General features: G+C 43.8%; 1 protein-coding gene across 2 annotated transcripts in view; it reads right to left on the bottom strand.

Moving 5' to 3' along the window:
- LOC147450158 (calcium uptake protein, mitochondrial-like) overlaps positions 1-10,646 on the bottom strand; it is a 76,501-nt gene extending 65,855 nt beyond the window's left edge. The window contains exons 1-5 of one of the 2 annotated variants that reach the window (XM_086519466.1): positions 10,576-10,646; positions 10,331-10,424; positions 9,851-10,226; positions 9,655-9,722; positions 9,064-9,287 (exon numbers count right to left, since the gene is read on the bottom strand). In XM_086519466.1, coding sequence (XP_086375592.1) covers positions 9,064-9,287; positions 9,655-9,722; positions 9,851-10,226; positions 10,331-10,424; positions 10,576-10,646 — 833 coding nt within the window. Of the gene's footprint in view, positions 1-9,063; positions 9,288-9,654; positions 9,723-9,850; positions 10,308-10,330; positions 10,425-10,575 lie in introns of those variants that run through there. The other variant, XM_086519465.1, reaches the window with a different exon arrangement.
- Positions 10,647-13,305: the final 2,659 nt, after the last annotated feature.

Raw genomic sequence — 13,305 nt, 5'->3', positions numbered from 1 at the left:
GAGATTCCGATGGATTTAATAGCCACAAGAAAGGGTCCCAGGGCAAACAGTTTTCAGCCAAGGGCAATGTTGCAGCAAAGCCTTCTGAGCCTCCCACAAAGAAGCCCTCCACTGAAGAAGGTGATACGTCCAAGAAGCAGTCTAAGTCTTCTTCGGGACGAGAACAAGGACAAAAAGGCATTTTTCTGGCAAAACTTTTGAAGAAAGGAAAGCTCTTAGGGAGGCCAAGAAATGCTACATTTGTGAACAGGAAGGACATTTTGCAAATGAATGCCCACAGAAGAAGTCACAGGATATCTGGCTTTCACCCACACGACTCGGGTTCAAATCCCGGCAATGGAACCATATAACCGGCCTGTACAACGTAGAGGGCGGTACTATTTCAATTACCTAATAACTTTACACAGAGCACTGAGAAGGGAAGAGAACACAGTTGCGTCCAGCGACTAGAATGTCACTGCGCACACGAGACCGACATCCTGTAGGCCCCAAAGACTGGCGTCCCTTTCTGTATTTCTTTATTCAAATTAAGGTAGACGATCCGACCACTTCGCACAAGCTTTCACAAAGCTGTCCAAACATGGCGAGGGCTGAAAACGCAGGTTTTCGACCTGATTTTGGCAGCATAACGGCGCAAAAACCCCTGTAGGTCAAAAGCACCTGTCTAGGACGGATTCCCTCGCTATCTGGAAGCTTTCTTGTGAGCTGTCACAGAATTTCAGCGGGCTGTAATTCCCTGTTTTTCACTGCCAGGTGCCCAAAAGCCTGTACACGCATCCCAAGGCTCTCACGAGGCTCCCCCGGTGTTCCCTTGCAGTTTAGGTGCGAAACCCTAAACCTGCAGAAAAACACAGCAGGCTGTAATTCGCTGTTTCGGATCGTTTTTAGCGGAGCGAACACGCCTACGCATGTCCCAAGGGCTCCCGCACGCAATGGGACAGTTCCCCTGTGAATTGGACGAGTTTTCACGCGAGAAAACTCTCCGAACTCGCAATCTTTCGCGATGGAACTGTGCGTACCAAAGAGCCTCTTGCACACGTAAAAGTTAAGGGACAGGTTGCAAGATGCTATATGGTGAAGTTCAAGAACTATCCACCTATGGATGCAAAGTGGATGGAAGAGCATGAACTATCAGAGTCACCAAATGTATTGCAGCTTTACCTTGAGGCCTTTGGGTTACAGCCTACGTATGCCCCAACTCAATGTCTACAAAGGAGGGGTAATGATAGAGCTAGCACATCAAATGTACTCATGGATTCAGTGCAACAACAGTGTACAGTTTGACAAAAGTATGAAGCTCTCATTAAGTCATTTGTACATATGTTTTGACAGTCTTTCTTGCGGATACATGCGATGATAAAAGGGTGCTTACCACACAAGATCATCAGTGGCATGTATTTATGGTATGCAATCGAGGACGTTTGCGTCCTCGATTGCATACCTCGATCGAGGACGTATGCCAAAGCCAAGTGCAGGACTTGTTCCAGATTTAGTTGGAGACCAGCCAAACACAGATGCCATGGAGCTGTGCAGAGCTTGGGGCAAAGTTAGAGACCAAACAGTGCTGGTTTTCTTTGATCCAAGAGCCTGTGCAAATTTCATATCACCAGAATTGGCATCAAAGTTGGGCATTCGTGCAGAGGAGATGGGTATGACAGGGGAAGCAGGTTTGGCATGCCCAGGTCATTCAGAGCCCGTTACTCCCATTTTGGGGAAGCTTCGTCTGCACATTCAGAGTTATGTCGATGCGGAAGAGTTTCATATTATGCCACTTGAGGGCTGTGATGTGTTACTGGGTATCCCATGGTGTTACAGGTTGCATGCTATGGTGGATACTTACAACAAAAAGATTACCCTTGTACATAGAGGAAAGACTCATGTCCTTGATGTAAAGGTTAAAGGCGAGTCTGTTCCAGTTGTTTCTGCTTCTTCTATTTCATCTGTAATAAAGAATCATCTTTCTGCGTACTTGATCTTTGCAAAAGAAGTACCTCAAGTTGTATCTAACTTGTCTACCTTAGATAAAGACAGGTCAACTTTTTTGAGTGGTTTCAGTGATTGTTTTTCGGACTCTTTGCCAGGGGAGTTACCTCCTGAGAGACCTGAGGATCATACCATAGATCTTGTACCAGGTTCTAGTCCACCGAATAGACCACCATACAGGGTTAGTGCAGCCCAGCAGATAGAGATTATGAGTCAGGTCAACGAGCTTTTAGAGAAGGGGCTGATTCAGCCCAGTTCATCCCCTTTTTGTTCGCCTGTACTCTTAGTGCAGAAGAAGGATGGTTCATGGCGCATGTGCATTGACTATCGCGCCTTGAATAAGAATACTATCAAGAACAGGTTCCCCATACCGAGGATAGATGACATTCTTGATCGGCTTGAGGAAGCGTCATTGTTTACAAGAATAGACCTAAAGAGTGGGTACCATCAGATACGCATTAGGCCAGAAGATGTCCATAAGACTGCGTTCAGGACAACATTTGGTCTCTATGAGTTTCTTGTCATGCCATTTGGTCTCACAAATGCTCCTGCCACGTTTAATAGAATGATGGACAGAATTTTTAGACCACATAGAAACTTCGTGGGTACCTTCTTTGACGACATGATTGTCTATTCGAAGTCTGAAGAGGAGCATAGGGATCACTTGACTGCAGTTTTCAATGAGTTACGTAAGAACAGACTACTCATTAATGCGAAGAAGAGTGAATTCTTTTTGCAAGAGATTCACTTCCTTGGGCACATTGTTTCAAAGGATGGGGTACGCATGGATCCCGCTAAAGTGGAAGCAATTAGGTCATGGCCAGACTTGAAGTCCGTACATGACATTCGAAGCTTTCTAGGCTTATGTTCCTACTACAGGAGGTTCATCCGAAATTTTGCTGAGATTGCTTCTCCACTCCATGCACTACCAAGGAAAAGGAGTTACTTTCAAGTGGACAGCTAAGGAAATTTTAGCGTTCAAACACTTGAAAGAGAAGCTGACTTCAGATCCAGTAATCATTTTGCCAGATCTTTCAAAACCTTTTGTGGTTCAGTGTGATGCGTGTGGCCATAGTCTTGGTGCAGTTCTAATGCAGAATGGCCGAGTAGTCGCATATGAGAGCAGAATTCTTTTGAAGAAAGAAAGGTTAGAGGAAAGGTTGCAAGACGCTATTTGGTGAAGTTCAAGAACTATCCATCGTTGGATGCCAAATGGATGGAAGAGTCTGAATTGGTTGATTCACCTTAACTATTGCAATTGTATCTTGAAGCCTTTCAGATGGAACCCACAGTGACTTGATGTAGACTTTTTGGAGCAAGGCAAGAGCATGGTTCATGATGCTCAAGAGAGTAGTTAAGCAATTGTATCTACTCTTTCCATACAGAATTTAGCCAGAGAAGTTTGTGCTTGAGAGTACACTAGAAGACTTCTATGCTTGATATATGTGTCGTGGCCAGGTTGGTGGGATTGTTTAATCGTCCAACGCTACATTTCCGGAAGCATGTATATCTTGGATTCCCATCATAGAATATATGTGATATCAGGAGATACTGCATGTATTATTGGCATGCAAGCGAGGTCGCTTGCAGTATTTCAAGGGTGGGATGTGTCACCAGGAGGTGTATTTTTCCTATTGCCGTCCGTAAATAAGTACTAGATATTTTTATTTATTTTATTTTTACTTGTTTTCCCTAGAACCCTTGAAAAGGTGCAAGTGGACATTGCATGGCCAGTGTGAAAGGGCTGTGGCCGAATAGGTTTCTCACAACGGGAGTCTGGCTCGGTCAGTCTGGGACTGGTCGGGCCAGTTAGCACTGAATTCTGATGAGTATGGAAGCCTGTGTGCGCCAAATGAAGTCTGGGCCACTCGAAAAGTCACTTATAACTTTGTAAGTCAGTGGGAACTAAAGAATTAACTCAAAAGGGGCAAACTCGACACATGGCGGCTTCAGGCAGTTTTGCCACTTCCAGCATGAAGAGGGGGCACCCAATTTGAGAGAGGAGGCTGATTTGACTCATAAGTGAGCTACAGTGTGTGTGTGAGTAGTGGGTGCAGGTCTACAGCTTTAATGGAAAGCTTGCCTTCTCCTCTGTCTCATGTAGCGCGATGATTTGCTCTCGTGCATCTCTCTCTCCCCTTTGGCACATATGGTAATGCCCCACTAGTTGGGCTACTCAGTTGAACATGTACAGTTCTGGGGGTTTATGCTCGTTTGCCAAGGCAAGAGCCTTCTGAACAGGAACCGGATTAGCTAATTGCTAATCCCCCACAGGTACGCACAGTTCCATCGTGAAAGATTGCGAGTTCGGAGAGTTTTCTCGCGTGAAAACTCGTCCAATTCACAAGGGAACTGTCCCATTGCGTGCGGGAGCCCTTGGGACACGCGTAGGCGTGTTCGCTCCGCTAAAAATGATCCGAAACAGCGAATTACAGCCTGCTGTGTTTTTCTGCAGGTTTAGGGTTTCGCACCTAAACTGCAAGGGAACACCGGGGGAGCCTCGTGAGAGCCTTGGGATGCGTGTACAGGCTTTTGGGCACCCGGCAGTGAAAAACAGGGAATTACAGCCCGCTGAAATTCTGTGACAGCTCACAAGAAAGCTTCCAGATAGCGAGGGAATCCGTCCTAGACAAGTGCTTTTGACCTACAGGGGTTTTTGCGCCGTTATGCTGCCAAAATCAGGTCGAAAACCTGCGTTTTCAGCCCTCGCCAGGTTTGGACAGCTTTGTGAAAGCTTGTGCGAAGTGGTCAGATCGTCTACCTTAATTTGAATAAAGAAATACCGAAAGGGGCGCCAGTCTTTGGGGCCTACAGGGTGTCGATCTCGTGTGCGCAGTGACATTCTAGTCGCTGGACGCAACTGTGTTCTCTTCCCTTCTCAGTGCTCTGTGTAAAGTTAACAGGTAATTGAAATAGTACCGCCCTCTACGTTGTACAGGCCGGTTATACATACAGGTAGATATAGAAAATATTATCTCCCATCCGAGGAAGCAAGGGAAGTTACTCGTGGTGCAGACAGGAGGCATAAAAACAAGTGAGAAGTTTGCCTCCTCGGTGGAGGTCGCAAATTGATGACATGGCACATCGGTTGGCAAAAAGGAAGAGATACAAAAGATCGCTAATGATGACGTGGCATGGCGAGTGTATGGTGATAACATGGCAACCCGTATGTTGCAGCGTGAATTGTGGGCAACCGTATAGTGGGTGATGTGGCAGCTTTTAACGTTGTAAATTCATTTGTTGGGCGCCCTATTTTTAAGCAATAGCTTTTGGGGTTAGAGCCAGCTTTTTTGTATCAGATGCTTTTGGCCAATGGCCTTTGACTACCAGTGTTGGGGGAGGCTCCTCTCATTCTTGCATTTGCAAATTGAGGAGATGGCGGCTCCTCCGCCAATAGTACCTTATGAAGATTAATATAAAAGAAATATCAAAAGGAATGCTAGAATTTTGGGACGAGTGCGTCTGGGAGCGGAACTGCGCCACTCTGTGTCTATTGTGTGGATTTTCTCTCTCTATTTCAAGTTGTGTTAAAGTGCTAAAGTATGTTCTAGTTTTGTTCTTCAGCTGCACGTGGTGCCCTCTACAATTACAGTGGTATCAAAGAATCAGTCCTTTGTGTTCTGACAAGTAAACCAGTCCTACGTGAACCTACAACACCAAGCTATGGAGGAAGAAGATAAAACGACAACAAAAAGAGGAGATGAAGAAACAGAAGTTCGTTTTTGCACTAAAAAGCTCTAAAAACATGCTTTTTGATGATATTCTGTGTTGCAGAAGCTTCTAAAAATCTCTTCAATGGTAGAGACTTTGGATATAAACAGAAGTCAAATTTGATCCTCTCAACAAGCCCTACGTATTGACGAAAACGTAGTAAGATGGATTTACAAGTATTTGGGATCATCGAACATGGAGATCCACTTCTATGCAGCGAGAAGAACCTCTTGTTTTAGATTGTGATTGTGAATTGGATACCATTCAAGAATACTATTTAGAAATTGTTTGAACTAGATCAAATCTTGTTTGAACCTATTTGACCTTGTTTTGGTGGCAATGGAATTTGTTTGAATCTGGTTACAATACCTCTTAATGATGCAGACTATCGTCTGGAGGCATTTGGTTGAACTTGGAACCTCTAGACGACGCAAGCTACGGTTTAGGGACCGTTTACTTGTATATAGAAACCTCTGAACGCCGCAAGCTGCGGTCTAGGAGCGTTTCGTTATAAATAGAACCCTTTGAACAATGCAAGCTGTAGTCTGCGGACTGTTTGGCTCTAGCTGAATGTCTGTATGTTTGGCTGTACAGTCATTTCAGCATGCAGGCATTTGACCGCGTGAACCACCTCTGATTTTGACATTTATTTATAAGTGACTTTTAGCATTTTTAGGAGATCGTGGGGTTGTCTGGTGGCTGCTCGACCCAGTGATTTCCACCTATAAATGCATCCCATGGGCAGCACTAGATAGCAGAAGAGGCAGCGCCAACTGAGCTTTGCAGACCCAGCGTTTTTAGGTCAAAGCAGTAGCATTTTTAGGCCTCCTTCTCAGCAGCGTTTTCAGCTTTGGAGACCTGCGTTTTTCAGCCAGATCAGCCAGCGTTTTCAGCTTTGGAGTGCTTGCAGATTTCAGCCCGTAGCCTCGTCATGGTTGCAGACTGAAGCCATCGACAGTGCTAGCAGATCCGGCATTCAACCATAGACCCGTCGTCGTCGTCACAGTACTCTAGCACCTAGTACCCCTTGTGCCTTGGCTCGGCATAAGGATCCACAGACCCGTCAAGAACCTCGTCGTCATCGTAGTCAACATAGATCCACAGGCCCGTCAAGAACCTTGTCGTCGACTTCACCGTCTTTGACATAGACCCGCCGAATCTCGTCATCGACTTCACGGTCTTCGACATAGACTCCATCAATACCTCATCGTCATCATCGTCATCGACATAGAACCCCTCAGCATCCCATCGTCGTCAACATAGACTCCGCCAGTGCCTCATCGTGGACATCATCATCATCGACATAGACCCATTAATACCTCGTCGTCGACATAGACCTAGTAGTACCCAGCATCAGCACCATCAGTACCCAGTACAAACAATTTCAATTTGGATGAAATAAGACTAGGTATGTGGTCTTATCGCATCAAGAGACCGTTGAAAGATCAACGCCGTCTTGGTGTGATGGCTAATATTGCTATGTGAGAACTCCGGTACATCAATAGTTCCAATTTCGATGAGATAAAACTAGGCATGTGGTCTTATCGCATAATGACACCCTTGAAAGATCAACGCGGTCTGGGTGTGATGGGTAATATTGCTATGCCACAATGTCAAGAGTTCTAATGCGGATAAGAAGACTTGATAGAATCTGATTGTGGAACTATCTGGTGTAATGCATGCTAGAGAATGTGTTGTTCGGTAATGATGGTCATTGCATGTATGGATAAAGGGACTGTCCGCTAAACAATTGGATTGAATTTTGCACGTGTAATCTTTTGGAACTACAGTCATTGAGATCTATCCATTGATATATAGCATGCCATCAAATTCCTCATATTCGAGAAGATTCCATTCTTTGATGTGACAACTATCTTATAAATGGAATCGCTCCAATATTTTAACTTGAGTGGGGAGGCCATAGCTTCTACAAATCAACTCCAAATTTGTCGAATTCTGTGGATTTAAAACCTATTTTCTAAGATCTTTCCAATGATATGTTGGTTGATGGGGTTTTGACGAAGCGTTGGTGGACCTCACCGGGTTTCCCACTTAAGATAACAGAGACAAAGTCAAACATCCTTATAGGGGCCCTTTGAGAGTCCAAACTTTCCCTAATGAAGGGGTATGTCACAAACTGATGACATGACACACTAGCCGGCAGAAGAGAAGAGAGACAGAAGATCACAGATGACAACGTGGCATGTTGATCGTATGGTGTTGGCGTGGGAGCCCGTATTTTGTGGCGTGAATTGCGGGTAGAGGGTGACATGGCAGTTTTTAGCAGTTTGAACTCATTTGTTGGCCTTGGAGGAGGCTCTTTCATTCTTGCAACTGCAGATTGAAGAAAGGTTGCTTTTGGTAGTTGTATTTTTTGAAGATCGATATAAAAGAAATGCCAAAAGGGGCACCAACTTCCAAGGTATTGGTGTCCGACGTCCGTGCATCTCGGAGTGGAACTCTGCCCCTCCATGTCTACTGTATGGATTTTTTGTCTCTCTATTTCAAGTTGTGCTCAAGTACTAAGTCTATTCTAGTTTGTTCTTTCACTTGGCATGTGGTGCACTCAACGGTTACATTGGTCATATCAACTGCACGGTCAAAGTGTCAATAGTTTTTGACATACTTGTATGTTTTAAAAAATTATATTTTCATCCTGGTATGCAAGTATGTTTGGATAACATATGTAAAATCTAAAACATACTTTATTTTCATAGCTTTAAAAAAAAGGTCACGTGGGTTTGGGATAATTGTTTCAAAACATACTTATATAATACTTTCATACTCGTATGCATTTGCCGTATGTAAGCTGTATAGAAAAATTACGGTTAAAGCCATGGCACCAACGCAGAGAGTAGCCCGCGCAACCCCCAAAGCCACAGGGCATGCATGAAGCTCCTTGTTAACCCCTCAAACTCAATCCCATAACAACCCCGGCCAAGAATCTGCACATCAATTATCTTGCTTGCCTCAAAGTTTCCCATAAAAGTCATTTGGCAGTTTTTCTGGTTTCCTAGAGCATGCAATTTCCATCCAGGAGGCATATCGTGTGACTCGGAAGCATAGTGTGTTAGCTATGAGTGAAAGTACCATGGTGCACAATCAACTTATGGAAAGTTAACACTTGGCTTAAGGAGCGGCTTTGTCATCAGTTTATGTGCACATTGACCTCCAGTGGCAGACAAAGCCTTTATTTGATGGATGAGACAGAATGGTGTTCACTGCTTTGCCCTAATGGCTGTCAACTTCTTCATATCATGGTACTATGATGACGTACTAAAGTCTGATCAGAAGTTTTTAACTAGTTCTTGACTGCTTTGCTTTAATAAACACAAACAAGGTCAACAGTAGGCAGTAAGGTGAGCATACTCAGGAAATGAAATTAGCCCATCTCCATTAGTGTCGAAGAGCATGAAGAACTTTGAAGGCGCACAACGCAGCTCTCCAGCTGGCTGCTCCCCCGGCAGCGATCCCTCTCTTACCAAAGATGATTCAGATGGAGGGAAAACAGGCACAACTGCCCTCATCAGATCGCTTGATGTCATGAACTTTTGACCATCTTGCATTCTTACTGAGGCAAAATAATCAAAGACCTGCTTGTACAGGTAAACAAAAATAAACCTATCAACAAAATTATGTATGGGCAAGAGATATACCTTTAAAATTTATAAGACAGGCTAAAACACTTACAGAAAGCCCAAAAGCACGGCACACAAGAAGGCAGATAAAGATGGGAAAAAAAGATCCCCAAATATCTTATTTGTCTCTTAAGGACAAAGAAATAAAAACAAGACATACCTTAAATGCATTTAAGGTAGGCTTATGCAAGTAAATGAGAGAAACTTGGCTTGCAAGAGATAGTGATGATGCTTAAACATCCTCTATAGCTGGCTAACCATATGCACAAGACACAACAAAACGATGACAATGCAGAAAAATAAAGTTCTCTACGGTAATCACCTTCTCTGGCGGGCTCATCTTTCTGAGTTTTCGTTCATACTTGAAAAATATGCGCCGCCGGTATGAATCTAGAAAAGCACATGTTTGGTCTTGGTGATGAAGGACAACATAGCTGTGGTTACTCTATCAATGGCACAAGCATTATGTCGCTTAAGATGATAGCTCTTTCGACCTCAATGTAAAATTGAAGCTTCACCTGGAATTAAGAACCTCTTCGTTAAAGAGGAAGACTGTTCATTTTCCTTCTTGTGCTCAACGCTGGCCTCTCCCACATGGTATTCGTTGCGAGCAGCAGCAGGCGAGGCACCAGTTTCGCATTGAGCTGAGTGCAATTCCCTCGACCGGACTTCGGAGAAACCAATGAAGCTGACGAGGCCTGCTAGCAAGGGGATGTGACCAACATAGCTGTTTTTGGACGCATTATTGCTGGAATCAAATGTTCTCCCAGCTCCTCTGTTTCTCCAGTGAAATTTCTGCCATGGAGACCTTCTGTGCATGACAATGGCTTCCTTCTTGAAGTTTTTGAGCTGGGAAAAATATGAGCTTGATTTTGATTTATTAGTATTCTCCTGCTGCTTTATGAATCATGGAAAACTCAGAAAGTCGATTACTGAGGGGATATTTTTGGGCGATGTGTTTAGTCTGTCCATGTATTAATGCTTTCCTTCTACGGCACTAGACTCATATCAAGCTTGGCTTCTCCAAGGCTACTTGGGCATTTTCTGTTTGGAATGGAAAAGCCAGATGCTGATCGTTTGTGGGTTCTTTTCCTATTTGCCCCCAACGAAGAAATGTGTTTCTGCTTTTCCCGAGCGGAAATGTGCTTCTCTCTCTCTCTCTCTCTCTCTCTCTCTCTCTCTGAGCTCGGAACGTCGGAAGGCTGGTCGTTTCTGTCTTTCTTGACATGCATATATAACGTACCTGACGCTGCGGGCAGCGGCACCACCCTCGCACGTGGCAACATATTTGAACGAACCGGCTGCATCTACCATCACCCTTTCCAAGTGTTGAAGCAAGGATAAATCTTACAACTTCACAGTGACTCACGCCTAAGAGCTAAGAGCAGGGTCTCACTATGTAGTTAGCATATTAGTGGAATGAAGAAGACGTCACACAGAACCACCTTTTTTATTCAATGTACACTGGTCACTAATTTTTAATTCTCTTTTACGGGCCCGGGGATGGTCCAAGGTAAGAAAGTTATGATTTATTCTAGTCTACTTGTACTATCAAATTTTGCATATTGCATGTAGATAGAAGTAAAAACTCCTATGGAATGTCCAAAGATATACCTGAATCCATCTGCAATAGTAATCTACTTGTACTATCAAATTTTGTATGTTGCATGCAGATAGAAGTAAAAACTCTTATGAAATGTCCAAAGATATACCTGAATCCATCTACAATCGTATACCATCTTAGTGTGAGCTGAAAAAAGTAAGCATTCTTTGTTGATTTGTATAATGTATGCAACCATGACTCGATCAACTCATATGCATATAAAGCTCTTGAGTACTTGCATGATAAAATTTCCCAGATGATAGCTGTCCAGCTACACCCAATAGTGGAGCTACCTAGTTATGTAGTTATCCACATATCTAGCTACTATTCTAACTAGCTCCTTAGTTTCCTAGCTACAAACTTTCTTAGCTACTAAGCTATCCAGATACAAAATAACATTGATAATTATTTACCTACCTAACTAGCTCACAAGTTAAGTTGATGGTCGACCACCTATCTATCTAGTTAGCTGGCCACGTTGCTAGCTTTACATCTAGCCATCTAACTAGGGAGCTATACTGTTAGGAAATAAGACGTAGCTAAATAGATTTTTGAGTAGATTACTTAATGGAGAGAGATAGATTTCACACACAAGAGATTATAGAGTAGAGAGAGAGAGAGAGAGAGAGAGAGAGAGAGAGAGAGAGTACACACGATATACGTGGTTCACCCAATGTGGGCTACGTCCACGGGAAAGCAGCCACTCAATGGCTTTAGCACTTCAAAAGAAGAAGTAGTTTACAAAGGGATTAAACCCTTGATAGAGCTCCCGCCTTGCTTCACTCTCACCACCTCACACTCACCTTGTTGCATCAACTTCACACTATGAAATGTGTGTAGAAATGGCCTCCTTTTATAGGCCAAAAGGGCTGCCTTCTCTTATGAGAGACAGCCATGTGTAGCCGCCCTTGTGCAAATAAGTCCAAATCGGACCCTCCAATCCGCCCATGTGTGGCCGCCCTTGAGAAAACAAGTCCGCTTTTGAATTCGGCCACCGGCCATTGACTTCCGACCACCGGCCATCGGCCATTGACTACCGGCCACCGGCCAACCGACCAATTGTTTTCCGACCACTTTCCAGCCGCCGTCCGGCCATAATATTCCAGCGAAAAGGAATATTTCGGCGAAAAAAAAAGTCTCGGGAGCGGAGGCCCCCAAGGCCTCTAAAGTTGTCCCTGATTCTTGTCCGTGAAAATTTTGGTTTCCGGTGAGTGATTTTCCTTCACGCACGATGGCTTCTCCTCATAATGGGGGCCTTACAAATGTGCGCTTTTACCACAGAAAATTACAAGGGTAAATCAGGCTCCATACTTAACAATCTCCCACTTGGAGACTGATCTCCAAACCAAACCTGTGACTGCTTTCCATTCTGGCTTCTTATCCTTGAACGCCGATTGAAGATGAGCAAAAGCTCAACTTCTCCTTGTTGACCACCTTTGTAAACATGTCTGCAGGATTTTCACTTGTATGCACCTTTTCTAGCTTTAGCTGTCCCTCTTCCAAAAGAGTGCGTATGAAGTGATATCTCACCTCAATGTGCTTTGTCTTTGAATGAAAGGTTGAGTTCTTCGCAAGATGGATAGCGCTTTGGCTATCACTGTACAAGACACAATTGTTTTGTTTGAATCCAAGCTCTTCTAAGAATCTGTGAAGCCACAGAATTTCTTTGCTTGCCTCCGTCATTGCTACATACTCTGCTTCCGTGGTAGAAAGTGAAACCACTTTTTGCAGCTTTGAAGCCCAGCTTACTGCTGTGCCTCCAACCGTGAACACATAGCCAGTAGTGCTCCTTCGAGTATCTTTGTCACCTGCCATATCTGCATCAGCATACCCTTCTAGAAAAATATCAGTTCCTCCAAAATACAAAGCATTTGTTGTTGTCCTTTTTAGATACCTAAGTATCCACTTCACAGCTTGCCAATGCTCTTTACCTGGGTTGTCCATGAACCTACTCACAACTCCCACTGCATGTGCAATGTCTGGCCTTGTCCAGACCATAGCATACATTAGAGAACCTACCGCTGCAGCGTATGGAACTTTAGACATATAGGCTATCTCCTCTTGTGTCTTTGGACACATATCCTTCGTTAGTTTAAAATGACCAGCCAAAGGTGTAGAAATTGGTTTTGCATTTTGCATTGCAAACCTTTCTAGTACCTTATTGATGTAATCTTCTTGAGATAGCTTTATTGTCTTCTTCATCCTGTCCCTTGATATTTTCATACCAAGTATCCTCTTTGCAGCACCTAAATCTTTCATTGAAAAAGATTTAGACAGCTCCTCTTTTAGGTCTTTGATGTCCTGCATGTTAGCACTTGCAATCAACATGTCATCAACATATAACATTAGGATGATGAATTTCCCATCTCC

The sequence above is a fragment of the Adiantum capillus-veneris genome, chromosome 9, assembly GCF_014529385.1.
Source record: "Adiantum capillus-veneris isolate H3 chromosome 9, ASM1452938v2, whole genome shotgun sequence".
Classification (NCBI taxonomy): domain Eukaryota; kingdom Viridiplantae; phylum Streptophyta; class Polypodiopsida; order Polypodiales; family Pteridaceae; genus Adiantum; species Adiantum capillus-veneris.
This window is presented reverse-complemented; position numbering and strand designations above follow the sequence as displayed.